General features: G+C 41.4%; 3 protein-coding genes across 6 annotated transcripts in view; all 3 read left to right on the top strand.

Annotated features, from left to right (window-relative positions):
• Nucleotides 1-1,037: 1,037 nt before the first annotated feature.
• On the top strand, nucleotides 1,038-11,253 carry acot9.1 (acyl-CoA thioesterase 9, tandem duplicate 1). Of its 2 annotated transcripts, XM_068582394.1 has the most exons (17): nucleotides 1,038-1,162; nucleotides 2,580-2,848; nucleotides 3,967-4,061; nucleotides 5,070-5,096; nucleotides 5,827-5,872; nucleotides 6,804-6,974; nucleotides 7,273-7,310; nucleotides 7,408-7,491; nucleotides 7,585-7,688; nucleotides 7,924-7,997; nucleotides 8,734-8,801; nucleotides 9,093-9,204; nucleotides 9,496-9,586; nucleotides 10,151-10,236; nucleotides 10,340-10,427; nucleotides 10,556-10,706; nucleotides 10,818-11,253. In XM_068582394.1, the coding sequence occupies exons 2-17, from the start codon at nucleotides 2,844-2,846 to the stop codon at nucleotides 10,871-10,873; spliced, it is 1,296 nt and encodes a 431-aa protein (XP_068438495.1). In that variant the 5' UTR covers nucleotides 1,038-1,162; nucleotides 2,580-2,843; the 3' UTR covers nucleotides 10,874-11,253. The 2 variants fall into 2 exon arrangements, with proteins under 2 accessions (XP_068438495.1, XP_068438496.1); XM_068582395.1 differs by lacking the exon at nucleotides 5,070-5,096.
• Nucleotides 11,254-11,744: 491 nt separating this feature from the next.
• Nucleotides 11,745-19,292, top strand: pdha1b (pyruvate dehydrogenase E1 subunit alpha 1b). 2 transcript variants are annotated; one of them, XM_068582245.1, is made up of 13 exons: nucleotides 11,745-11,893; nucleotides 13,402-13,422; nucleotides 14,229-14,405; nucleotides 15,289-15,354; nucleotides 15,474-15,647; nucleotides 16,070-16,196; nucleotides 16,288-16,379; nucleotides 16,717-16,809; nucleotides 16,910-17,065; nucleotides 17,658-17,729; nucleotides 17,939-18,006; nucleotides 18,169-18,277; nucleotides 18,428-19,292. In XM_068582245.1, exons 1-13 carry the CDS (start codon nucleotides 11,834-11,836, stop codon nucleotides 18,590-18,592), a joined length of 1,380 nt encoding a protein of 459 aa, XP_068438346.1. In that variant the 5' UTR covers nucleotides 11,745-11,833; the 3' UTR covers nucleotides 18,593-19,292. The 2 variants fall into 2 exon arrangements, with proteins under 2 accessions (XP_068438346.1, XP_068438347.1); XM_068582246.1 differs by lacking the exon at nucleotides 14,229-14,405.
• Nucleotides 19,293-20,811: 1,519 nt separating this feature from the next.
• rps6ka3b (ribosomal protein S6 kinase, polypeptide 3b) overlaps nucleotides 20,812-27,248 on the top strand; it is a 29,870-nt gene continuing 23,433 nt past the window's right edge. For both annotated transcript variants that reach the window (XM_068581684.1, XM_068581683.1), the window contains exons 1-2: nucleotides 20,812-21,247; nucleotides 26,044-26,106. In XM_068581684.1, the coding sequence (XP_068437785.1) occupies nucleotides 21,185-21,247; nucleotides 26,044-26,106 (126 nt within the window). In that variant the 5' untranslated portion in view covers nucleotides 20,812-21,184. The remainder of the gene's footprint in view (nucleotides 21,248-26,043; nucleotides 26,107-27,248) is intronic.

Genomic DNA, 27,248 nt, shown 5'->3' with positions numbered 1-27,248 from the left:
CTGTCATTAGATCTTTTGTTTTTGACGGCAGAGGAGGAAAAGTACTTTGTGGCCTACTTTAAGAAGTAAATGGAAGAAGTACTTTTTAAAAGTAGTATACCACAGTGTATAAATACTTACTAGTTAAAGTCCTACATTAAACTTAAAGTATTTGTATAAGTATTTTTACTTATACTATTAGATAATACATTAATAGTTTATTTACATTTTTAGATAAATCATCTCTAATGTCATCAAAAAAAGTTAATGATGTAAAAGGTACAATATTTACCGCCAAGGTGTAGTTGTAAAGTATACATTTGCAAGTAAAAGTACAAGTGCCTCGTGCTCAGTATTTGAATCAATGTACTTTTAAATTTAAAAGTTAAAATAAAGGTTTTGCATCTTTACTTGACAGGAGTTTTTCAAAAGTCAGCAGAAAATAAGCAGTGTAATCATAGCAGGAGGCGCTGCAATGTCTAAAAGGACTGCTCCATGTACTTTAAGTTGTGTTTATAGTACATTTTACTACCGCCCATAACACAAGTGGAATTTTCCACCTCGAGGTACAATATATGCAGACACATTTAAAACCAAATCGCAATAAATGAAGAATAAATATAGCTACATTTAAAAAAGGCAATGATAGTTGTATCTGCAGTATTGGCATGTACACATATCAGTAGGGCAAGGTTGTAATGGAAAAATATAGTATTGCAATGTTAAACTGATTTAAATGTTTCTTTGTGATGTTGGAAGCAGATGGTGTGAGGGGAAGTGAAGGGACAGTCAAAGGACTGTCTCCTATGTATGCATATGAGGGGGGGTTGTAAACAATTCGTGAACTGACGGGGTGTTGAAATTCCCAGGGCAAAGGAGATTGTGACTTCTTTGTAATCAATGACCAAGAGACAAAGGGTCTAGGATGGGTGGTTACCCAGTGTTCCCTTTGTTCCACGTGGTTTGAAGGTGTGAACCTCATCGTGTATAAAAGAGAGCTGTGACTGTTGTTTCATTGAATTCTGTGTCGCAGACTGCTTTGGGTGGCTGTGGCAGACCTTTCCTTCTTGCAAGAATAAACGGACTAAAGACAATTTTGATTCAGAGATTCCATAACTCCTTAGCAGATCAACTGAGAAAATCTTCCATTACAAGGTACCACATGAGGTACAGGTTACCTGAGGTAAGGATATATCAATGTCACAACAAAAAGTATTCAGACCTCATACTGAAAGTGATACTCCAGCTTGTTAATTTTGCATCTTCAGCAGTTTAGCTTCTAGCCAGAGTTGCAAAAGGCAGTTAGGTGGACTGTAATGTACAGAGGAGAAGACAGAATAGACAGTATTGCACAGAATAAACAGTAGATATGAGTATGATACCATTTAACTGGGCATGGTATATATAGTGCAGGCATAAGTACAAGTAATGGCAATAGTAAGACATTATACACAACAGCTGTATGTGATATTAAATACTGTATCAGATATATAATTATAATACACTTTATATATATATATATATATATATATATATATATATATATATATATATATATATATATATATATATATATATATATATATATATAGCACCTCTTAGAACACCTTTATGAAGTGCTTTAAAATAAAACATAGACATTTAAAACTTTAAGAGAATAAAATTAACTGAAAGTAAACACATAAAAATACGAAAAGTAAAAAGGACGAAAGTGCTGAAAAAACACAAATACAATCGCAGAAAAGCAATTCTAAAAAAGTGTGTTTTTAAAAGATGAGACAACGTTTCATGCTCATGCAGATCTCCTGAATGAGGCCATTCCACAGTCCAGGAGCCCTTATCATCTTTATGTAAAGATCTGGACCTTGGTACAAAGGAATACTCGCAGGAAGAGCGCTGGCACACAACGAGGCATCTCAGGGCTTTGTACGCAATACATTACCTCTTAAAATCAACTGTATATACATTATTATATTTTGTTTCTAGTCGCAGCCAAAATACTGGCTGCAGAGTTTTGGATTAGAGGGATTTAGACGGCGGTATGTATATGTATAACTGCATCAGATATATGCAAACGGTGTATAAATATTAATATAGTTATATGTGAGTGCACAAAGAGTAAAGGTTGAGGTCCCTCATACAGATTGGGTTAAGGTCCATACAGTTCCCATCATGCAGACATCTTTAAAACACACATTCCGGTTGTCGTGCAGACTTTCCATCATAAACAACATCATATTGAAACTTTTATTGTGTGGGACAAAAACACGTGTTACATTAAATACATGACTCATCAGATTGTGTGACGATACTACAAGAGAAAGGATGCTGGACTATGGACTCTGGAAAGTACATAGAGTTCTTGAGTCATATATTAGAATTATATTCTTGAGTTATTTATTTCATATAACAATATGTGACATAATCCCCTGGTGGTTACCATCAATATTCTTGCACATTCCTGTCCAAAAAACTGTTATGTCATGTTTTGTATATTCATATCCCCTATTTATATATATATATAAATATATATATATATGTGTGTGTGTGTGTGTGTGTGTGTGTGTGTGTGTGTGTGTGTGTGTGTTTCTCAACAACAGGAACCGTTTGCAAGGGGAGGACACGCGTACGCTCTACTCCGATGATCGTCACGACGTCGCGTTTCGCGTCATCACGTAATGGGCGGGGCCGAACGTAAACCCGGAAGCCGTTACCGTGGTCGTCCTGATTTGCCTGGCACTTTGGTGCCGCAGTACCCAAAAGGAAGAAATCCGTGACCCCTATCACCGCCCACTCTCCCTTCCCCCCTTTACTTCACCGAGCTCATCTACTGGACCTTTCACGGCTACATCCGGGACACTACGATGAGGTCAGTGTGATCAACGTCATGATTACAGCGTGTTTACATGCTACCGTGTAAACAGACCAAGTGATGCGTTTGTGTTCTCAGCTGTTTGTTGGTTTCCTCCACATTTTAACATTGAATTAAAAGAGTGAGCTCCAACTGGGGAGAGTGAACCAGGCCTCAACCAGGCTGGTGATTCACCGCAGACATTAAGGGCGTGTCTACTCCAAATATACACACAGTACTTCACTGTGGAGCAATGTGCTGTTTTATACTGACAGTATTTAATCTGTACTTCAATATTTACATGTTATGCATTTTAATACTCCTCCACTACATCTCAGAGGTACATATTGTACTTTTAACTGTACTACATTTCAGAGGTAACTATTGTACTTTTTACTGTATCACATCTCAGAGGTAACTATTGTACTTTTTACTGTACTGCATCTCAGAGGTAGATATTGTACTTTTTACTGTACTACATCTGAGAGGTAACTATTGTACTTTTTACTCTCAGAGGTAGATATCATATGTTTTACTGTACTACATCTCAAAGGTAACTATTGTACTTTTTACTGTACTACATCTTGAAGGTACATATTGTACTTTTTACTATACTACATCTCAGGAGTAAATCTACTTTTTTTACGACATTTGTCTCACAGCTTTTGTTTACTTCCTCTCCAGATGAAGCCTCATATCTCTGAAGTGTTGATGTTTACATGCGACACACAGTAATGCAGCTGGAGTATTGATCCAGAAACAAACTGCTGAAATCAATACACAGCCAGAGTATGACCTTCTGGTTTCAACATCAATGCTACAGAAAACACAGGTGTTGTAAAGAAAGAGTAGTATTCAGTCAAAATACTTGTCTTTGAACTACCATGGAGAAAGAGAGATGCGGTTTGTGAGGTGTGTCGCGTAACCCGTCTGCTGCAGATGGGTTTTAAAGCTTCCTGACAGCAGCACAGGTCTGCCACCGGCGAGAGTCTGTCTGTCCACTGTTGAACGGTATTACAGACGGGTCGGATGACAGTTATAATTAGAACAAGGATGCGTGTGGATGGAACCGGACTCCTCGCTCTTTCGCAGGGTTTGTTTATTTTGTCTTCGTGGTGTCCTCTTGTGACCTGCAGGTTCCTGCTGCTGCGGTCGGCTGCGTCCGTGATGACCAGGTCCTTTTGCTCGGGGGGCGTGTCCAGGTCGGGCCGGGCGCCGGACATGGCTGAAGGTAAAGATGGCCGCCGTGCTTCCTGTTTGACCCGACTGACCTGCACACACATGAGTGCCCTCCTGGTTGTACAGGAATTTTTTTTTTTGTTGCATTGGATTCTTTTTTTTTTTGCTGGTTCCAGACCCGTGAATCCCTCCACACACCTCAGAACTTTATCATTCAGATCGAGAAATATTTAAAGTTACTATGGGGAAGTTTTCTTTAGTGAAGAACCTACTTACAAGTAAAAGTCCTGTATTTCAAAATGTAACTTAAAGTTACAACAATTAACTTTCCTGTAGTGTTGGTTCTGGCGCTCCCTGTGGACTAAAGTGGTAGTGTCTCTGAGCACCAGGGTCTCTTTGGAAAACCTCCTGGTTCTGGTTCTCCCGTGCCCCGCTTCCCTCCAGCGGGTCCAGCAACACGTCTATAGAGGACCAGGACTAACCTGAGACTGGTTCAGGACCAGTTAAATAATCCACACAGTGACTTTAAATAAATGCCATCTCAGTTGGCACAGAAAAGCCTTAGTGTCACTTTTGTGTAAGAACACAAGTGAAAATGAGCCGCTTCATGATTTATTTAGTCATTTTATGGCTTTACACGATCACCTGCTGGACTTTGATGTCGTAACGTGACCGTAGACGTGACTGGTACGTTGACATTTTATTAAATTTTCCCACAAGCCTTTTCAAGTTATTGCTGCGTGATCTTGCCACATACGGTATTGGAAGATCACCTGAGGTATTTGAATTGGTATCATTAGACTGCTTTCAGTAGATATGACAACATGAATTCTCAAGGAGGGAAGATGGTCTTTTTTTCTAGTTGCAAAAAGTCAAGTTGGTGGCAAACCTGAGGCTTCAGAACCGCGTTCCACAAACCAATGAATGACCTCACCACGAATACGTTAAAGACACTGTCCACTTTAAATGTTTGGAGATAAATGCACGTAGTGACTTGGACCGCGGTGACATATTTTAATGTGTAAAATCCCCATTCAATCATTTTTTTGTTTCTCCACAGGAAATCCACTTTTGCACGTGTCTAATGGTGTGTGTTGGTAAACTAAGACAATCATATCTAACTATCTGATCTACTCTCCTCCTACTTGGAGCCACTCTCTTTTGTTTCGCTCTAATTGCACTTTAATTCTTCCTGCATGTTGACTGAGCATCCACCATTTTTAATATAGTTTTTTTCCTCTTATTTTTTTTACTGCTCACCTGTTCTGCCTTTCGTCAGGTCTGGATGTGAATGTTCGGCTCCACAATCCTGCATTATTCGATGGTGGCGTCTGTTAACCTTTGTCTTCCCTCTGTTGCACTGAGCTTCAGCTGGACATGACTGCCGTCTCCATTCAACCGCCTCTTCTTCTCCTCTCTGCTGTTTCATATTTGTTGTCTCATTGTCTCACAGTTGCGGCCTTCGTGCGAGAATTGCAGACTTTTGACGGTTTAATTCACCGTCGGATCTCTCTGTTCATTTCAATTTGATTACCAAAGATCTATGAGATCGAGGAATAAGTTGTGTTTTTTAATTAAAGCACATGATCACAAAAGAAAATGTAGTATTTAATGACTGAACAGGTTTCCCTGAAGGCTCCAGCTGCAAAACAGCTTTGTTGTTTGTGACAGAGACTGTATGAAACATAAAGCCTTGAACTTTTGTTCCAAACACACACACACACACACACACACACACACACACACACACACACACACACACACACACACACACACACACACACAGAAGATCTGATTGTTTTTCTTGTGTTTTTCAGTACGCAACAGGCTGAGAAAAATCGTGGGAGCTTCCACCAACTGGAGGTACTGAACCATTTGTGTCAAAGCACCAAGAAAACACATTTCTGTTTTGTTTCATTTGGGTTTTGTTCGCCCAACAAGGTCGTTTGTTTTTGTATCAAATAACCATCAATAACAAAGACTTCTTCAAATACTTGTGTGAAGATATGATGCATTTTTGTTTGTGCTTTTTTGAGCCAGTTGTGCAATATGGCTCAGTACATTTACTCAAATACTGGAATTATTATTTTTTAATCATGTTATTCTCTTTTAATTCAAGTCCTCAAATAACCTACATTTTTTGAGAAAGTTTTGCACTGTAACTGACTGTGCAACCCTACTTTGACTCCTTTTTGAAGACGATATACAGTAAAAGATATTCAGTAAAAAAGTAAAAAGTGATTAGCAGCAACAAATCCAAGGAACGTCCACGTGGCTTTAAGGTTTTTATGATTCAAGGTTGTGTGAGGACGTTCTCTCAAGAACGCTTTGAGGGAATTTCTTGAGTGAAAGCGTCCAGCAGGACTCAAGAAGGAACTTATTCGATTTTTGTGGTCAAAGGCCAAAAATTTATACTCTAATTATGACCGCGTCACACAAATGAGATATAATGAAACTGCAACTGGTTTCTGAACAAAATCTCGTTTATTACCGAGTAGGTTTTCACGCGCCTCAGTGTCTCGATGCTTGGCGATAAACATAGTTGTAAAAAAAATAAACCGAAGATAGAAAGATGTCCGCCAAGTCTGAAGGCTGTCAATGTTCACACAATAATTTGTGAATCCGTTTTGCGTTCCGTAATCAAGCCGACAAACAAACAAATCAACCAATCTAACTTTACCTCTTTGGCAAAGGTAGAAAAAAAAATAGTAAATATAAAATAGAAGAAAGAAAATATATAAAGCTTCAGAAGAAATACTTAAAATTGTTTCTGAATATGTTGTTGTGTGTGCAGCGACCACCAGCAGGCCATGACGGAGCGCGTGTCGCTGTCGTCCATGTTGGCGAAGTCTCAAAGTGACCTTCCACCCAAGACGATGAAGGACAGCTACCTGGAGGTGCACCTGCCTTTGGGCTCCGAACCACAGCTCAGAGAGAAATACCTGACCTTCCACAACACTGTCAGGTACACACACTCACACACTCTTTGTCAGGAAAATGACCCCAATGTTCTCACGCCGCAGTACCACCTACTACTACTGGGGCAATGATAAAAATGAACTTAAGGGAATGCACCAGGCATATTATAAGGTTGTTTTTTGTATTGATACCAATGGTTATGCCTGTGGCCATGGAGACTAATTTATAGTAAAGATTAGTCCCCGTAGAGTAACCTGCCAGGTAATGGACCCCACCAGGATATAGAAACAAACACACACACAGATGAACGACAACTCGTCTCCTAACTTTTTGTCTCTTTTCAGGTTTGGTAGAATCCTGGAGGACTTGGACAGTTTAGCAGGTGTCACTAAAACTCATTTTGACTTCCACTATAACTCGACACAGAGTTCAACACGGTGGAACACTCACATCCTTTCCTTCCTCGTCCCTCTCCTCAGTCCTCATCTCCTACTCTCACACCTATAATCCTGCGCTGAAGAAGTCTCCTCTGTCCATCGTCACCGCCCTGGTGGATAAAATCGGTAAGTCTATTTGTAGGATTGTTGGTCGGTTAATTAACTAAATAATTGACAGACAATAAATTAATAACGACCATTCTTTTCCTTGTCGGACAGACATGAGGCAGCACGTCATCTATCCCGACTGCGACATCAAGTTCACTGGTCATGTGACGTGGGTGGGAAAGACCTCCATCGAAGCCAAGATGCACATGTCACAGGTGTGTCACTTATTATTTGAGGAAGTAGAAGACATACAATAAAAATTGGGTTACAAGCCGCTCCTACCTTCGGTGGGTGTCCTCGCTAGCTCCCCGATGGAGCCAGCTAGCGCTGCTGCTAGCTCTCCGCTAACTCCCCAACAACTACCGAAGGGAAGAGAGAAACATTCATTCCACTTGTGTGACGTCTAGAGAAGCTCAAACTTTAACAATATCCTCTTCTCTCATCTCTCAGTTCCTCAACGGAGCGTATTCTCCGGTTCTGGATGCGACGTTCGTCATGGTGGCTCGGGATCCGGAGAACAAGAGGTGGGAACCGCAGAATGAACATGAATGTAAACAGGAAGTGAGTCGTGGACATATTGTACAAAGGTTCTATTTTGGGGATGTTTTTTTTCTCACATTTTTAACTGATGTGAACTCGAACGTGAGAAATTTAAATTGCTGACAGCGTAAAGTACAACAGTAGAGGAAGTATTCAGAACCCATTAGGCAGTAAAAGTACTAGTACCACACTGTAAAAATACTTACAGTTAAGGTACTTCCTTAATTTCTGGTATAACCGGCATAAACATGTAGATTTGATTGTTCTGCTATTGTACATTATATTATTATTACTCATGCATTAATGTAAAAGCAGGATTTTGCTGATGAAGTAAATTTAACTAATTTATTATGAATAACTATTCACTGTTAATTAACTATTAATTATTTTCTCCATTAATCGATTGATCATTTGGGTTGTCAAACAGTAACATTATTAACATTATTACTGATACATATTTTTATTTATTTTTACGAAAACATAAAATGTTTTTAACAATTTTACTAAAACATTAATATTATATTATTTATGGATATATTATTTACTAATACTTTTTTTTTACTAAAAGACAAATATTAACATTCTCACTAATACAATATATTATAATTTTCAGATGAAGCGACCTCTTAATTAGTTAAATAACTAAAGTCCGTGCGTGTAGAGGAGTCTAGTTAAATAAAAGACTGTAAAGTGTCTCCATCGTCTTCTTCTTGGTTTCAGGGCGGCGTTTGTAAATCCGCTGATAGCAGAAGGTCCAGAGGAGGAGAAGCTCTCACAGGAAGGAGAAGGTGTGTGTGTGTGTGTGTGTGTGTGTGTGTGTGTGTGTGTGTGTGTGTGCGTGTGTGCGCGCGTGTGTGTGTGTGTGTGTGTGTGTGTGTGTTATCAGTGCTCGCGTGTGTGTAATCCTTGGGTCTATTACTGGACATGACAATGCTCAGTGCAGCTGCAGAGTGGGTGAGAAGTAAATAAAATATAAGTTGTGTATATGTACGTGTATATCTTTGGCCTAGTTTCACCTTGTCTTTTGCTGTGTGTGTCTCTGTGTGTGTCTGTGTGTGTGTCTTTTGTGGGTTTTCCAGCCAATAAGATCCGCCGTGTGGACCTGAGCACGGCGTCGCTGCTGAAGGTGGCGCCCACGGACGAGGAGAGGAAGGTCGTCCACAGCTTGTTCCTCAACACGCTGGACACAAAGTACGACCACGAGCTGCAGCTTTAGAGTTCCTGCCCCTTTCTAAACATTTTCCAACGATGGCTTCTGTGTCACAAACAAAACGGGTCAACGGGCACATTTGCGAGAAAATAAATTTATCGTTTTATTTTTTTCTTCTTCTTCTTCTTCTTCTTCTTCTTCTTCTTCTTCTTCTTCTTCTTCTTCTTCTTCTTCTTCTTCTTGTCCTCCTCCTTATTCTTCTTCTCCTTCTTCTCCTCCCCCTTCACCTCCTCCACCTTTTCCTCCTCCTCCTCCTCCTCTTCCTCCTGCAGGACGGTGAGTTTCCGCAGCAGAGTTCTTCCTCCAAACTCTGTGTGGATGGAAGACGCCAAACTGAAAGGGCTGGAGATCTGCCACCCGCAGGTGAGAGAGGGAACTGTGTAAACGTGTATTTAAGATTCTTTGAGCAGTCACTGATGTGCAATAAGTCTGTCACGTTGTACCGTCTCTGCTCCTTCTCCTTGCACCCAACAAGTCCTGATTCATGACAATCTTTTGGCATAAAAAACAACATCATTTTCCATTTTTGAACCGAACGACACAGTTTCTTGACTGAAACTCCTTCCTAACAGACCAAGACTTTGTTTTATTGTGATTTTTGTTGCAGATTCTGATTCTTTAGGTCCTAATCTTCCCAAAAAGGTGTCTTATTGACGCTCCAGGAGGCATTTTTGGGGAATCTGGCTCATATCATGCTGGATGTTCATAGTTACGATCAAAATATCTTTTAAAAGTGATTTGTTTTTGCAGATATACATTTTTTCCCCAAGACATTGCTGAACAAATACATACAATAAACACAAGCATTTGAATTAATTTGGGGCTCCTACGACGACTCAAACAGGGAAAAGGAGGTCTGGAGAAAAAATTGGTTCCACAGTTTTCAACAGGTTAACTCATGTGCGTGTTCGTGTGTGTGTTTACCAGGAGAGGAACATCTTCAACAGGATATTTGGAGGTTTTCTGATGAGGAAAGCCTACGAGCTGGGCTGGGCCAACGCCTGCTCCTACGGGTGAGCGCTGCACTACTGCTTACTATATCACAATGCATTGAATCACAATATGTAATATCTCAATACTTTACTTGAAGTATAAAGTACTGCGTGTTTGTTGCAGAGGAGGACGACCCAGTCTGGTGGCCGTTGACGACATTTTGTTCCAGAAACCTGTCGAGATCGGATCCCTGCTGCTGCTGTCGTCTCAGGTGTGTGTGTGTGTGTGTGTGTGTGTGTGTGTGTGTGTGTGTGTGTGAGAGAGAGAGAGAGAGTGTGACTGTGACTGTGTCTTTGTTTCTCAGTGATTGACAACCCAGCGTGTGTGTGTGTGTTTCAGGTGTGTTACACACAGGGGAAGCACATCCAGGTCAGAGTTCACAGCGAGGTGTTCGACCCTCTGACCCGTCAGCACAACACCACCAACGTGTTCCACTTCACCTTCCTGTCCGACCGCGACGCGCCCAACATCATCCCCATGACTTATGGAGGTACACACGCACACACACAGACACACACACACACACACAGTCACACTCTCTCACACACAGAAACACACTCACAAAGTCACACACTCACGTTTGTTTGTGTTTGTGTTCCAGAGTCGATGCTTTATCTGGATGGGAAGAGACACTTCAGCCAGACGGTGGATCTGTGAAAGAACCGAGCTGCCAAAGGAGACGAAAGCACTTCATACAGAATACATTCTTTTTTTTCTTTTTTTACATCATGCCTTGTTAAATGTACACAATCATACTTTGTTTGTTTTTGACAACACAGACTCATTTATATTTTATTTACTCATTCTGTGGGATCATCGCCGTTTACAGTCAAAAGAAAACGTTCCTGGATTTGTCGGAACTTTTATTCCTGATTCGCATTGCTTTACAGAACGTTTTATGTTCTTATTTTCTACTGCTGCTTTTACAAAACTCTCTTTGTCTTTATGTTTGAGTGAGAAGCTTCATTCTGAAGAGGGAGGACGACCTGTTTATTTACTCAACTGCAATAAATGAATTCTTATTTATCATGACTTCACCATCGTCTTTGTGTCTTTGTTTTGTCAAATTTGAAGAAATAATCCCTGGTGGTGTAATCGTGATGTCATAGGTCTTTTTTGGCTTGACAATTTAAACAGTCAATTCACAAGTCAAATTTTATTATATGATGTCTTTTTTTTTAAAGACATAATTTATTTTTTAATTTTTTAAAGGATTTGGAACTTTACGTTAAAGCTGTTAAAATGTTGCTTTAATTAGTCAATTAAATTAATGAAACACAGGTGTTTCCTCTTTGTATCTACATTTCTGTTTTAATAATTGTCATGGACTTTTTTCTTTTATTTATATGTATATATTTTACTATTTCATTTTGGGGAGGGGTGGGGGGGCGGAGGGGAGTGTTTAAATTAAAAGCAGATTTTGGAATTAAATTACATTTTAAACGGCATTTCTTTGCAGCCATATAAACGTGTAGGAACCAATGTTCCACGCAGCCAAGGTTTCACCCGGCGACGTTTCGCACACGGACACCAACACAGAAGTAGCGCTTTAAGCAGCAGAGCAGCGACGAACATCCGCTGTTCTTAATCCCTTCAGATCCCTCGCCGTCCAGTAGCATGAAAACTATGTTAACCATGATCTCGAACGCACTTTGTAGGATCACGGGCCGGAATGTGGTGAGTGTTTCTGGGCTTAACGGCGAGTTTCAGCCCCTTCTCACCCGATGCTAACAGTTGCTGTATTGTTTAGCTAGCTGGTGCTGACCTTGTTAGTAGCACGTTGGTCACAGCGGCGGGTTCGACTCTCCTCTGCAGGCTGCATGTTGTGATCTATATTTATCCATCTATCTTGTTTGTTGTTGTTTTTTCCTGTCTGCACAGTTCATCTCTTAATTAATGTAAGATGAACGTGTTTGTGGTTTTCCTGCTTGAGATGCACCGATGTGATCAAAGCTGATCAATATATTACATTATCGAGTTTAACATGCAAGAGGCTAAATATAGTTTCCACTTGTGAGGATTAGTGGCCAAAGTAACGTTACTGGGATTTACTTTACTGAAGTAAAAGTATCAATACCAGTGTAGAAATGCTCTGCAAGTAAATGGTTTTATGTTTATTTACATGAGTAAAAGTATCAACACCACAGTGAAGAAATACTGTTAGCAATTCAATTCCCAATTTACTTGAGTTGATATGTTCTGTAGTAATACTATTAAAAGTTATGCATTTAAAGTATACAAGTACATTAGCATCATTAGTAGGGTTGCAAAATTCAAAGTTGGAAACTTTCCACGGGAATTAACTGGAGATTGTGGTAATTTAACTGTAGCTACCTTGTCATAAGCAGACATGCAAACATTTATAATACTTTTAAAAATGACTTTTTGGACATTCCAAAAGCCGCGAATAATCGAGGTGATGGTGTACTTTTGTGTGGACATACATACTTCCTACTCTCACTGCTAATGCTAATGACAAACAGTGTTGGGAAAGTTCACTTTCTACATGAACTAGTTCAGTTCATAGTCCATAATTCAAAATTTTGAACTAAGTTCACAGCTCCAAAAATGAACTAGTTCAGTTATTTTTTTTCAATATGTTGCGAGTTATAATTGAGATCTCTGTCTGCAATACCGCTCTTGGCCTCTACGCAACTCGGCGCTCTCACACCTGCCAGGCATCGAACTTTCCGCCCCTTTGCAAACCTAATCATTAGTTACTTATACACTTTTATACACGTTTAGAACTTATTTTTGCACGGAAACGTTTATAGTAAATAGACTGACAGATTTTTGTGACCAGAAGATGTTCAGTTAGTTAAATCTCATCAGTGCGTCTTGATTCTCAGCGCATGTTGTGTGTCTGTGTCGTGGTGCTTCAGTGGCAGCAGAGACCCTACAGTCCTGTTTGACGTTAATCTAATTTGGCTTTTATACATTGTGCAACAGCGAATAAAGATCCTCAAACTCTGATCTAAAAATCAAACGTGTGACTGAAGGAACTCTGTTTACTTTCCTTTGTGTGGAAGCAGAACTCTTGCTTTCTCTCTTTCTCTCCTTGGCTTCCACTCCTCATCCTTCACTCTCTCACACACACACATCCACACGCACAACAATCTATTCATATATTGCTTTTCTCCCCCCTCCCTCCCCCCTTTCCCTCCCGTCCCCCACCTGAACCCCAGGGAGCCCAAACAGTGTCTGAGGTAAGAAGCGGCTCGTTGCTCTGCTGATGTTTGTTACGTTTCCTTCTTTTTGTTGTTGTTTTTTTCCTGAAGAAGCTCGGCTCAAGTGTTTCGGAACCGGGAAAATAAATAAAACAGAACACAACCTAGAACACAATTGCATGTTTTCGTCATGCGGTTAGACCTCGTTACGGGTGGAGAAACCGTCCGGGCGATATTCAAATATTGGCACAACATTTACTCCTTAGTCGTCGTAATAATCTGTATTTAAATAAAGTTTTTATGGTTGGGTCATCGTAAGAGAACACGGTCCAGATGATGCACAAGCAATAACTTAAGATGCAATAAAAAACACTGGAGTGTCTGAGAATACATCAGTATTAGAACCAAGTAGTTTTCTTATAGATTAGAGTAAAATACATCAACTATATCAAATATATCAGACTTGGTTAAGTGTTTATTTATGTAAAAAAATAAAACTACAATCCTGGAAAGGTCTGACTCCTTTTTGAGGAGGCCTATTATATTTATCATGACAAAATAAATTTCCCAGAATTTTTTTGTTTTTAATGACTTTTTGTCCGACAGTCTAAAAGTGACTTTTTCCTCAACATGTCAGATTAAATGTTGTGCCAATTAAGAAATATCCGGTCAAGTGTAGACACTGTTGGGCTGGTGCCAGACTCTGTGTGTTGAGGTGTGTGTGTGTGTGTTGGTGTGTGTTGGTGTGTGTGTGATGTGTGTGTGTGTGTGTGTGTGTCCTCTGTAGACCCTAAAGCTCCTCTGGCTGTGCTCTGGTCTGATTGGTTGGCTCCTGTGTTCCACAGTTGCTGGTTGACCTGTCAGAGTACGTCAGTGTCACCCCTGCGGTGACGCCCGCCTCGGCTCAAACCCGTCGGCAGCCGCCCAAACCGCCGCCGCCGCCACCACCCGTCAGTCTGAGCACGCCGGCTGCCCCCGCCGCTCAGTTAGTTAGTGCCCAGACCGACCAGCTAGACGGACCAGTAAGAACCGGGCCGCAGACTCATGTCTGACCACTAACCGGATCTCTCTCATCGCTGCTCGGCCGCGAAGGAAAATAACCGCTTGGCTTTCTGTGCGATCTGTTTCTTGGTTCTGGGGCTTTCTCATCTTCTGTTTTTACCTTTTGATGAAACCTACGACATCACAACCTGAAGACGTGGAAGAAGGAAAATCTCCTTTTTTAAAGATTCCACATTCATCCTTTCATGGATTTACTGTAAAAATCAGAGCTGCTACTCACAATTATGACTTGTTTTTTGATGTCTTTCAATGACAATGAGAATAACTATGTAAATTAATATATAATGATATATTTCTTTTTTAATGATGCAAAGTAATTAGATCCGTTCTAAATTCTTTGTTTTAAATTGAATTAACTTCCTGGACTAAAATCCTAAATTTCTTCTCTTAGTTTAGATAAAATCAGCTCAGAATAACAGTAATGTTGTAAATATTATGCTCTCTGCTAAAGAGACCGACCCGTGACCTAGACCGTCTAAAATTTTTTTTAGCGTTTTTTATATTTTATTGTGTAGGTAAATGGATCACACACCCCCCCCCCCCCCCCACCAAACACACCCACCCCCACTTCTTTTATTTTATTTTTTTTCCCAGAACCAACCAGTTTTAGATTTAAGGTTCGGCCGGTGTTAACCCCCCACCCTGTTACTGCCCCCCCCTACCCTCTACGCCCCCTGTCACAGCCCGCTGTGGTGGTCCAGGGTGAACCCCCAGACCTGACCCCCCCCCCCCCCCCCGAAGGCACTAACCTGCGCCTGCTGTGAGGAGGACGTCGGCCTTTGTCTTTTCTTTTTCTTTGTGCTTCATGTTTGTTGTTTATTGTGCTTTTTATTTGCTCACCAGGGTGCCAGAGTCGTGGTTTCCCGCTCCTTCGCCGACTTCACCTCGCAGGCGACCTTTGACATCAAGGTGGGTCGAAAACGGCTTTTCAAATTATAATTTTTTTCACATTTTTTCACTCTATTAAATTTGATGCGTTTTTTTGTTTTTTACGGCCCAAATATTGTTTTAATCTCCTCGTCCGGTAGAAATGTGACGTGCACCGCCTGGAGGCGGGGCCTCCCGTGGAGGCGGAGCTGACGCGGGACCAGGGCCTGCAGTATTACCGCGTCATGCAGACGGTGCGGCGCATGGAGCTGAAAGCGGATCAGCTCTACAAGCAGAAGATCATCAGAGGCTTCTGCCACCTGTACGACGGACAGGTGACTCACAGCGTTTAAATATTAGTTATGTATCGTTATTAAACTTTAATGACCGCAGAAAACGGATCTGAAAATCCATTTTTATTATTATTTAACAGAAACATTTTATTGTCCCTTAAAATCAACTTTAGCTGAACCACTTAAGAGAAATATCTAAAAAGTATTCAAAATAAATCTTTTTTTTTTTTTTTTTTTTACAAAAATAAAAAATACATTTTTGTAAAAATAACATTTTGCAATTTATTTTTTTTCACAAAAAAATATACTGAAATATTTGCAAAACAAATTGCAGTTTTTCTTACATTTATTTTTGTAAAAAGAAAATTACCCAAAAAATTGCATTTTTATATTTGATTTTTACAAAAAAAAAGTTGTCGATTTTGTATATTTTATTTTTGTTTTCCGCTGCTCTCCGCCCTCAGGAAGCATGTGCGGTGGGCATCGAGGCCGCCATCAACCCGTCCGACCACCTGATCACGGCGTACCGCGCCCACGGCTACACGTACACGCGCGGCATCGCCATCAAAGAGATCCTGGCCGAGCTCACGGGTGAGAGACGCTTCAGACGCTGGAGGAGATCTACCTTTTTATTATGGATTCATGTTTGTGTAACCGTCCTCTCCTGTTGGCTTCTCCGCAGGTCGGAAAGGGGGCGTGGCCAAAGGAAAGGGAGGCTCGATGCACATGTACGCGCCGCACTTCTACGGAGGAAACGGCATCGTGGGCGCTCAGGTACGCACACACCTACGGGATGTACCAGTAGCTTCAGTACTGTAGTACCAGAAGCAGTAGTACTATAGTACTCCAGCAGGTCTTGGGCGGTAGCTGCAGGGGGTCCGTGCTCTGCAGCTGGCCTGTATGAACCCAGACTACTGGCAGTTACAGGTGTGAGCATCCATCCAGTCTGATGCTCGTGTATAATGCTGCAAACAAACCAATATACTGTTCACTTCTAAAATACGTCCACAGGCTTTATGTGCTGGTTCTTACCGGATTGTTTTTGGTGTTCTTGAATGTGACTCACCTGTGCGTGACTCACCTGTGCGTGACTCACCTGTGCGTCATCCAGGTTCCTCTTGGCGCCGGCATCGCTCTGGCCTGCAAGTACCAAGGCAACAATCAGGTGTGCGTCGCGCTGTACGGAGACGGAGCGGCCAACCAGGTCAATACACCCACCGTGTTCTTGTAGATCACAGTTTTTCCTCTATGAAATACTTGAATTAAATACTTTGCCCCCCCCCCTCCCACTCCTCCCCCATCAGGGCCAGCTGTTTGAGGCGTTCAACATGGCCGCCCTCTGGAAGCTGCCGTGCGTCTTCATCTGCGAGAACAACAAGTACGGCATGGGCACGTCGGTGGAGCGAGCGTCCGCCAGCACAGAGTACTACAAGAGAGGAGACTACATCCCGGGAATCAGAGTGAGACTTGAACACGCCACGAGCTGTAGTACTGTAGTACCAGAAGCAGTAGTACTATAGTACTCCAGCAGGTCTTGGGCGGTAGCTGCAGGGGGTCCGTGCTCTGCAGCTGGCCTGTATGAACCCAGACTACTGGCAGTTACAGGTGTGAGCATCCATCCAGCCTGATGCTCGTGTATAATGCTGCAAACAGAGTGTTCAGAGTACTAATACCTCAGTTTTTACTGTGTTCAGAGTACTAATACCTCAGTTTTTACTCTGTTTCTGGGTCATGTTCCTGCTGCAATAATGTATAAGTTGCATTTTTAACTCCTTACGTCCAGTTTAAAATAAACATTCAACACAAAAAAACTGGCAGACTAATGTAGTAAAAAGTACAACATTTATAAGGTACCCAAATAAAGTACTTGTAGGGGGACTTGAGTGTAGTACTTCATGATGGGAGCTGAAAAAATTACTTTTTTTTTTCATTTTTTTTCAAGCAAAATGTTTTCAGTGGAGAAAAACAAATTTGGCTAACAGTTTATTGTTGTTTGGTTGACCTTGTGTGACCTCAGTTTGACCTTGTGTGACCTTGCTCCCTCGTCTCCAGGTGGATGGGATGGACGTCCTTTGCGTCCGAGAGGCCACTAAGTTCGCTGCAGAACACTGCCGGTCTGGAAAGGTGAGCGGAGAGAAAAACTCTCACCACTTTATTTAAAATGTCGTAACAAAGCTGATTTGTAAAATGTGTGTGTGTGTGTGTGTGTGTGTGTGTGTGTGTGTGTGTGTGTGTGTGTGTGTGTGTGTGTGTGTGTGTGTGTGTGTGTGTGTGTGTGTGTGTGTGTGTGTGTGTGTGTGTGTGTGTGTGTGTGTGTGTGTGTGTGTTTTCAGGGACCCATTATCATGGAGCTGCAGACCTACCGTTACCATGGACACAGCATGAGCGACCCGGGCGTCAGGTGGGGGAACCGAACCGTCGACCACGCCACCCTGTTGCATTTCTATTCATTTTTTTTTCTTCTTCCAATTGCATCAGTTCTATAAATAAGAGCGCGTATGTTTTCTCTCCTGTGCGACCCGTTTGAGACGTTTTGATTCGTTTGTGATGTCACTTCCTGTAGCTACCGGACGCGCGACGAGATCCAGGAAGTGCGCAGTAAGAGCGACCCCATCAGCTTGCTGAAGGACCGCATGCTGAGCAACAACATGGCGTCAGTAGAGGAGTTCAAGGTACTCACTCACTCACTCACTCACTCACTCACTCACTCACTCCAAATCCAATCCAGCTAGTTTTTTTTGGCATGAACGTTACAATATTGCCAATGCATCAGAAAAACATAGAAACACACAAACTCTCTCTCACACTCCCTCTTCCTCCAGGAGATAGACGTCTCCATCCGTAAGGAGGTGGAGGAAGCGGCTCAGTTCGCGACCTCTGACCCGGAGCCGCCGCTGGACGAGTTGTGTGACCATCTGTACAGCAACGACGCGCCGCTGGAGGTCCGGGGGACCAATCCCTGGTCCAAGCTCAAGTCTGTCAGCTAGACACACACACACACACACACTCACACACTCTGACCGTTGTAAGAAATAACATGCAGCGCCTCCTTCCTTGATTTTTGGATCATTCCGCACTTTTGACCCCGTCAGCGTTATTTATTACTGTTTTGTATAGAAATATATATTTATTTATTATTTATGTTTTACTGTGTTGTATAAGAGTCTCCAGAGTGATGTGTGCACTTTCTAAATATGCATAATCTTTCAGTGCTGCTCATTTTTATTACAATAATATTATAATAGAACTTTCCTCTTCCTTCAAACGTGATGCGAATGTTTAATTTCTGGCAACTTTTAAATGTTCCTAAATTCAGGATTCTGCTTAATAAAATATGTTTAGTTCTCCATGAAACCAGCAGCTACTTGAAAAACCACTACAAGGAATAATTTGAGTTCTGATTTATTAAGATGACTGTTGATCAGTGCGTCAAATCCCAAAACTAAATATTTACAATATATTATTACAATATATTATGTTGCAGTTTATCTGCACACGCTTTACTTTTACTTCTGTACTTCAAAACGTGTTTTAAACGCAGCGTTGAGGGGAGTTCCTCGTCCCCGTCCTCTTCCTCGCTTCAGCACCGCTGTTCTTTACAGGAATGTTTACGTGTTCGGATCTGAAGCTTTACTTCCTGTGTGTTGAACAGAGAGACTGTTAGTGTATATATAAATACATAAATATATGAAGTGTGGAGACGAGTACTGTGTTTGAGTCTTTTCTTTTCATGCTTTGTACTTCTAGTCCACTACGTCTCATACGTAACTATTGTACTTTTACTTCAATACATCTCAGAGGTACATGTACTACATCTTAGAGGTACTTGTTGTATTTTTTGTTAAATTTATTTACTGCATTTCATGTATCTCACGACTTTTGGAACTTTATTTATTTAAAATGTTTGCACACAACATATGAACAAAAATGTATTTTTTTTTTTTTACAAATTAAATGGGTAAGATATTCAGCAGATTAATTTATAATTAATAGTTAACAGTTCAAAATGAGTATTTGTACTGTGTTACTAGAACTTTAACTTTAAAGTAAAGTACTTCCTCCAGCGGCCACTAGATGTCACCACTGAGCTGTAGAATAAACTTATTCTATTTATCTGCATTCATGGCAACCAAACATTACAGTTCACAAGTGTTTTATTGACTCAAAGAATGTATTGTCGGTTAATGGAAATGCTCCAATTTGACCTTTTTTTTAGAAGAGCTGCATCATCAGCAAACAAGTGTTTCTGTGTAGGAATGAAACGTACCGGGAGGATTGGGCTCAAACTAACATTTTAAATCTATTCCATTAACTGGAAGCCAAGTCGTGCTGAACACCATAAAAGTGCAACGTCAGGGCTATGTTTTTATGGCAAAGTTCAGTCATAAATGTTATCTGTTATTGCTCTGTTGTTCAAATGGCATGACGTTTGGTGACAATCGCATTCTGACTTCTGTTCAGGGCCCGAAACTTAAAGTTCAGGATTTAGAACATCACTCACTAACTTCACTATTGGATATTTAGTATGCTCTTAAAGCTGCTTTAGGGACACCAAATTAGATTAAATACACTATGAAGCATTGTAATATGCCTTAAAGTCACTTTTAGATATGCATTTCTGCTCTTGAAGCTGCTTTAGGGATACCAAATGAACTATAATGCATTGTAACACGGGTTAAAATCACTATTGGCTATTTATTCTGCTATTGAAGCTGCTATAGAGATGCAAAATTAGATTAAATACACAATAATGCATTATAATACACCTAAAAGTTACTTTTAGATATTTATTTATACTAAATAAGTCTCTATCACATGTGCATTCTGCTCTTAAAGCTCTTATAAGGATGCCAAATTAGATTAAAGACATTATAAAGCATCATTATATGCCCTAAAGTTACTATTAGATATGTATTTATACTAAGTAAGTCACTATCAGAAGTGTATTCTGCTCTTAAAGCTGCCATAGGGATGCCAAATTAGATTAAAGACACTATAAAGCAAAATGAAATACCTTTTGTTGTGGTTGTTGTCAGAATTATAACAAGCGTTATTCACCCATTCACATAAACTCAGACTACAACAAAGTTTAGTTCACTTCGCTCGTTATCTAAGGAAGCCGCCTCCTGACGTCACGGAGGCGTGACGCGGCGGGCTGACGGACAGGTAAACCGACACCGGCCGCCATATTGGGAAACAACGGAAGTGAGAGAGAGAGAGCGAGAGAGAGAGACAGAGAAAAAAAGAGGGATGTTTGTCTCTCCGGAGGAAGGGGCGGTCTCTGCGCCGCTGCAGATCCGGAATTAGAAGGTGTTCGCTCGGCTCGGCTCGGCTCGGTCGTTCGGCGGAGCTCCGGTTCCTCACGGGAGAAGGCGAGGAGAGCTGAAAAAGGGGGTTTCGTGTTCTTAGAAAGGGGGACGAGAGAGGAAGGGAGGGCAGGAAGACAGGAACCGGGTGAGACTGTGAAGTGTCGACCGAAGGGGAGGGGACGCTGAACCGGGGGGCGAGAGAAAAAAAACAACAGGAATTAAAGAAGAAGGAAGAAAGAAATAAAAAGTGTAAAGGACAAGGAGGAGAAGATGCCTCTGGCTCAGCTGGCGGATCCCTGGCAGAAGATGCCTCTGGGGGGCACGACCGGAGAGGTGAGGCTTCATTTACTCACTTTGTCCTCCTGTCAGACCCGCTGACACGCTTCATGTCCGGCTGCAGGCTTTCAGGAGACAGGTAGTGTGGAAGTACAACACACAGCTCCACAAGCCGCCCCTGTGAGGTCATTATGCTACTGGAGGGCTCCTGTAGGGACGCCAAATGAGATTTAATACACTATAATGCACTATTGGATGTGTCATTTACTGTTAAAGCTGCAATAGGAATGCCCAATGAGATAAAATACACTATAATACACATTTAAAGTCACTATTGGATATGTATTTTACTGTTAAAGCTGCTATAGGAATGCCCAATGATATAAAATACACTATAATACACATTTAAAGTCACTATTGGATATGTATTCTACTGTTAAAGCTGCAATAGGGATGCCAAATGAGATGAAATACACTATAATATACATTTAAAGTCACTATTGGATATGTATTTTACTGTTAAAGCTGCTATAGGGATGCTAAATGAGATTAAATACACTTTAATACAGCTGAAAGTCACTATTGGATATGTATTCTACTGTTAAACCAGATATAGGGATGACAAATTAGATTAAATACACACTATAACACATTTGAATACACCTGAAAGTTACTATTGGATATGTATTGTACTGTTGAAGCGGAAATAAGGACGCCAAATTAGATTAAATACAATATCATGCATTATAATACACCTTAAAGTCACAATTAGATATGTATTCTACTGTCAACGCTGCAATAGGGATGCCAAATTAAATGAAATACACTAAAATGCACTGGAAAGTCACTGTTAAATAATTACTATATTGTTACAGTTTTAGATGGGAAACCAAATAACATTAAAATACGCTTAAAAGTGCTATAATAGTACCCCTAAAATAATTATTACATAGTTATTCTAGTGTTATTGCTGCTATAGGAATGCCACATGTGAAACTGAATATCTAATAGTTTCTTTAAGGAGTGTTTTAATGCTTTATAGTGTGTTTAATCTAATTTGGCGTCCCTATAGCAGCATTAAGAGAAGACAAATCTTTAATAATCAATGTTCCAAACGATTGAGTCTGTCGACTCGTTGTTTCAGCTCTATAACAATGGGACGATAAAATCAAAACAATGCCTTCTCGGGGCACAAATGGCGCACAAATGGATGCCGCGTGTGAATACAAAGCGCCTCAAGGTGACATTCAAGTTGTGACAAAGTCAGCGCGAGGCTGCGGAGGTGAGTTCAGGTGCAGGAGCGTACGAGAGCGCCGCGGCGGTTGTGATTAGCTTTGAGGTTTTATTTGTCCTCAAAACTAAAGACTTAAACTTGAACAGCTTCTGTACATGCGTGTGTGAGTGTGTGTGTGTGTGTGTGTGTGTGTGTGTGTGTGTGTGTGTGTGTGTGTGTGTGTGTGTGTGTGTGTGTGTGTTTGTGTTTCTTCCAGTTCTTCCTTCCTGCACATTTTTTGAATCTTGATAAAGAGCAGGAGGCGGCGCCACGCCGACCGCATGATTCAGGAAGAGCTAACGTCTGTGTGTGTGTGTGTGTGTGTCCACTTCCTGTATGAGGTGTCACAAGGGCTGCATGGAGAAATGTGTGTGTGTGTGTGTGTGTAAGCCGATTGTGTGTAATCAAACCTGATTCACTCCAAAACATTCTCTGAGTCATCAAGCTTCCCTTTTTTTTCTTTTTTTTTTTTTTGGGTCTCGCCTCGCAAAAACAAGCTCGTACCTGCTGGCAGCTTTTCCCACGCGGCCTCTTCTCACCTTCACTCTCGGCCAGACGGGAACGTGCTGATGCCTGACCTTTGACCCACACACACACACACACATACACACACACACACCCTTACACACTCACACACACTCCTCGTGTAACACCTTCAAGTCTCTCACGGTACAGAAATGTGTGTTGGAAGCTTTTTTTTCTTCTTCTTTTTTTTCTAGGCCACCACAAGATAAAACACACACACACACACACACACACACACACACACACACACACACACACACACACACGCACACACACACACCCACAAAGGAGTCAGTGGTTGAAGTTGTGGAATGAACAAGAGATGCTTCTGTGTGATTTTCTTTGCCCTGAAGACAAGTTCTTTCAGCACACGTAGAGCAGAGAGGCTGCACTTGTCTGCTGAAATGCAGAAACAAAGATGAGTAGATCAAGATGGCCGCCGCCGTGAACCTGCACTCATGCTGCCCTTAAATGTTTCCTGAATAGCGGAAACAAAAGTGCTTCAGAAAAAAAAGGATGGATGCAAATGGAAATACGCCCCGGATACCCTTTTTAATCCAACCAAGCATCAGAGGGAGCGAGATATTCAGCTTTATATTAAATGTGAAGGTGCTTGAAATGTAACTGAAGCTGTGGATCAACTTGTCTCCAGATGGATTGATCAACCTTTAAAGGGCCAGTTCATCAAAATACAACAAAAACAACATTAAAGTTGCGTTGATTCTGGCGCCCCTTGTGGACTGAAGAGGTAGACAGACTATAGAGGACTACTTCTTCTTCTTCTTCTTCTTCTTCTTCTTCTTCTTCTTCTTCTTCTTCTTCTTCTTCTTCTTCTTCTTCTTCTCTTTCTTCATCTTCTTCTTTGTTCTTCTTCTCTATGTTCTTCTTCTTTGTTCTTCTTCTATATGTTCTTCTTCTTCTTCTTGTTCTCCTCCTTGTTCTTGTTCTTCCCCATCTTCTCCTCCTTCTTCTTCTCCTTCTTTTTCTTCTTCTCCGTCTTCTTCTCGTCTTCCTTGTTTTTGTTCTTCCCCATCTTCTTCTCCTTCTTCTCCTCCTTGTTCTCCTTCTTCTTCGTCTCCTTCTTCTTCCCCTTCTTCCCCTTCTTCTCCTCCTTCTTCATCTTCTCTGTCTTCTTCTTCTTCTTCTTCATCTTCTCTGTCTTCTTCTTCTTCTTCTTCTTCTTCTTCTTCTTCTTCTTCTTCTTCTTCTTCTCCTCCTCTGAGTCAAATCTGAACATCACTGATGTCTCAACATCGATGAATCTGCTTTGAAACCATAAAAAAGGCAGAACTTTCCTGATAATCCTCACATTCAGAAGTCTTCTTCCCGTCGTGACGTCTGTCTGCTCATCAGAGTGTCGGCTGCCAGCCGGACCGGTTGGTACCGACAGCCAATTAACTGACTCCTCTGCAGCTTTACACTTCCTGTTTGCACAAGTTTTAGATCCATATTTAAGCGTCATCATCCCCCAAAAAAGACAAAGAACAATTTCCTCTCACACTACATTTACATTTAGTTGAAATCCATTGAACATAAAGACAAAAAAAGTGGACAATCTCAAAGAGTTTGGGGTCGTTAGAGGTCATCAGACGGCTTTAAATCGTTCCTCTCCACCGCTGCGTCTTCCTCCCTCTAATCATAATCCATCTCCTCTCGGGGGCCGATCCTCCCGGTAGCTGCACTTACCGGCAAAGTAAATAATCACCATAATCTCTTTCGTTGTTGTTATTATTGTGTGTGTTTTTCTTCCCGGTAGTATCGAGCTGTCAGTGTCTGACTCCCAGCTGTCGCTCCATCAGGAGAGCAGACAGCCCGCTGATCCTGTTACGTCACAAGTCAAATCTGTTTTTTAGTTGTTTTTTTCTCTTTTGGTGACCTCGCCGATAAAAACCTCACGCTGTGAGCGTCTGGGGACTTTCTTTTGTTGTTAAATACACTATGACAAACCTGAAAGTCACTATTTGATATGTATTCCACTGTTAAAGCTGCAGTAGGGATGCCAAATGAGATAAAATACACCATAATACACCTTTAAAGTCACTATTTGATATGTATTCTACTGTTAAAATGGAAATAGGGATGCCAAATGAGATGAAATACACTATAATACATTTTTAAAGTCACTATTTGATATGTATTCTAGTGTTAAAGTGGATATAGGGATGCCAAATGAGATTAAATACACTATAATACACCCGGAAGTCACTATTAGATACGTATTCTAGTGTTAAAGTGGATATAAGGGATGCCAAAGGAGATTAAATACACCATAATACACCTTTAAAGTCACTATTTGATATGTATACCACTGTTAAAGCTGCAGTAGGGATGCCAAATGAAATGAAATACACTATAACACACCTTTAAAGTCACTATTGGAAATGTATTCTACTGTTAAAGTGGAAATAGGGATGCCAAATGAGATTAAATACACTATAAAACACCTGAAAGTCACTATTACATAATTGCTAATTGTTGTTTTTATTCATTTGCGCTCTGGGTGTTTCCTCCATCTCGCAGGAGCTGAATGATGAATCCCGTTACGGAGATAAACTCTGGATTAATACAGTGCTCACGGGCCGGATCGTTTAATAAGACGTGGATTACAAAGAACACCAGACGGATTATAGGGAACGGAGAATCTGAATTTATAGTCCGGGAGGATTTCACATGCAAAGAAATCGTCAACTTTTAGCCTTTTTATTGAGACGATAATCTGAGTCTTATTCTACACACAGACGCACAATGATACAATAAAATACAATGACACGAGTGCAGCGCTGCTTCTTCCACGTTCCCTAAAAGCAGTTTGGAATCCTCCAAGAGAATCCGGGTCCAGGTTTAGAGGCAGAACAGGATACGACTCAAAACATTAAAAGTCAAAAAGATGAACAAAATAAATGAAAATGAAAAACTAGCAGAAAGAAGCCAGAAGTTTCCACGACGAGGCGTTTCCTCTTGTCACAGAACAAGTCTCAACCTGAAGCAGTGACATCACGCCTCACCTCTGTCTGTGTGTGTGTGTGTGTGTGTGTGTGTCTGTGTGTGTTTATAGGATGCACATCACGATCCGGAGGACTCGGTGGGCGATGACGACACAATGCCTGTCTGCTGCAATGTAAGTCCTCCTCTTCTTCCTCATTACCATCTCCTCCTCTTCCTCCTCCTCGTCTTCCTCCTCCTCCTCCTCCTCCTCCTCCTCCTCCTCCTCCTCCTCCTCCTCCTCAGTGCATGTCAAACAGAGATGAAGCAGATTGTGTTTCGAGTGTTTTCCTGACAGTTGTAAACACGCAGCGTTGTTTGTACCAACAACACTCTGTCTGAACTCAATGATGGCAGCTGTGTGTGTGTGTGTCTGTGTGGTGTGTGTCTGTGTGTGTGTGCAGCCGCTTTTGACGGGCCCTTCCGGTCACTTGCGCATGCATACGCACGTGTGCGGCCTTGTGTGTCTGCGTGCTCGCACAGCGCTCGCCTCCTGAGTCACCCGGAAGCAAAGCGAACATCGTCCGCCCTCAGACGCCGCTCGGCTCGGCCTCGCCGGTTTTATTTGTGGCGTGTTATTTCTGGCGGGAGGTGTTGTTGCTGTTGTTTACTCACATTGTTGTGGCTTCACACACGCGTGTGCCGAGCGTCTTTCATTCACAAAAACACAGAAACACGCAGTCTACAAGATGCTCGGAGCTGCTGGTATCGCTGCATTGCTGACTCTGTTCCGGCTTTGCTATCCTTGCGAGGTCATTTCTTTTCATGTTAGTGGTCTGGATCCACCGGCAAGTCAAAAAGCCTGAGTTTCACTTCCATTAAAGGGGCTTCTTGGTTTGCTAACTCTCTCTCTGTGTGTGTGTGTGTGTGTGTGTGTGTGTGTGTGTGTACCGGCAGCAGGCTGGCACGGCTGCTGCAAGCATCGATTTTTTAAATGCAGAGGAGATGGCTTATGGATCGAATGTCTGAGAAGAGCTGAGCACTCATTACCTCACTCTCCATCTCCAGAGTCTGCAGCAAACACACACACACACACACACACACACTCTCGCTCTCTCATATATATATATATATATATATATATATATATATATATATATATATATATATATATATATATATATATATATACACGTACACACACACACACGCTATTAAGCGGAAAGCTAGATGTGAAAAAGGTGTGTGTGTGTGTGTGTGTGTGTGTGTGTGTGTGTGTGAGGATGAATATATTAAAAAGCTGTTAATGATTAAGTTTGACTTTTCCACTGGCTGAAC

Source organism: Clinocottus analis, unplaced genomic scaffold (assembly GCF_023055335.1).
Source record: "Clinocottus analis isolate CAN_PGR_092001 unplaced genomic scaffold, fCliAna1.0.p SCAF_18, whole genome shotgun sequence".
NCBI lineage: Eukaryota > Metazoa > Chordata > Actinopteri > Perciformes > Cottidae > Clinocottus > Clinocottus analis.
The sequence above is the reverse complement of the archived record's forward strand: the minus strand, read 5'-3'. Positions and strand labels throughout refer to the sequence as shown.

Excerpts from the sequence above, each read along its gene's own strand:
- acot9.1 (XM_068582394.1), top strand. Across the intron at positions 4,062-5,069 it reads GGCGCCGGACATGGCTGAAG|GAAATCCACTTTTGCACGTG; the intron begins GTAAAGATGGCC and ends GTTTCTCCACAG. Across the intron at positions 5,097-5,826 it reads ACTTTTGCACGTGTCTAATG|TACGCAACAGGCTGAGAAAA; the intron begins GTGTGTGTTGGT and ends TGTGTTTTTCAG.
- pdha1b (XM_068582245.1), top strand. The coding sequence starts at position 11,834 with ATGAAAACTATGTTAACCATGATCTCGAACGCACTTTGTAGGATCACG. Across the intron at positions 14,406-15,288 it reads CCGACCAGCTAGACGGACCA|GGTGCCAGAGTCGTGGTTTC; the intron begins GTAAGAACCGGG and ends TTTGCTCACCAG. Across the intron at positions 16,197-16,287 it reads GATCCTGGCCGAGCTCACGG|GTCGGAAAGGGGGCGTGGCC; the intron begins GTGAGAGACGCT and ends GCTTCTCCGCAG.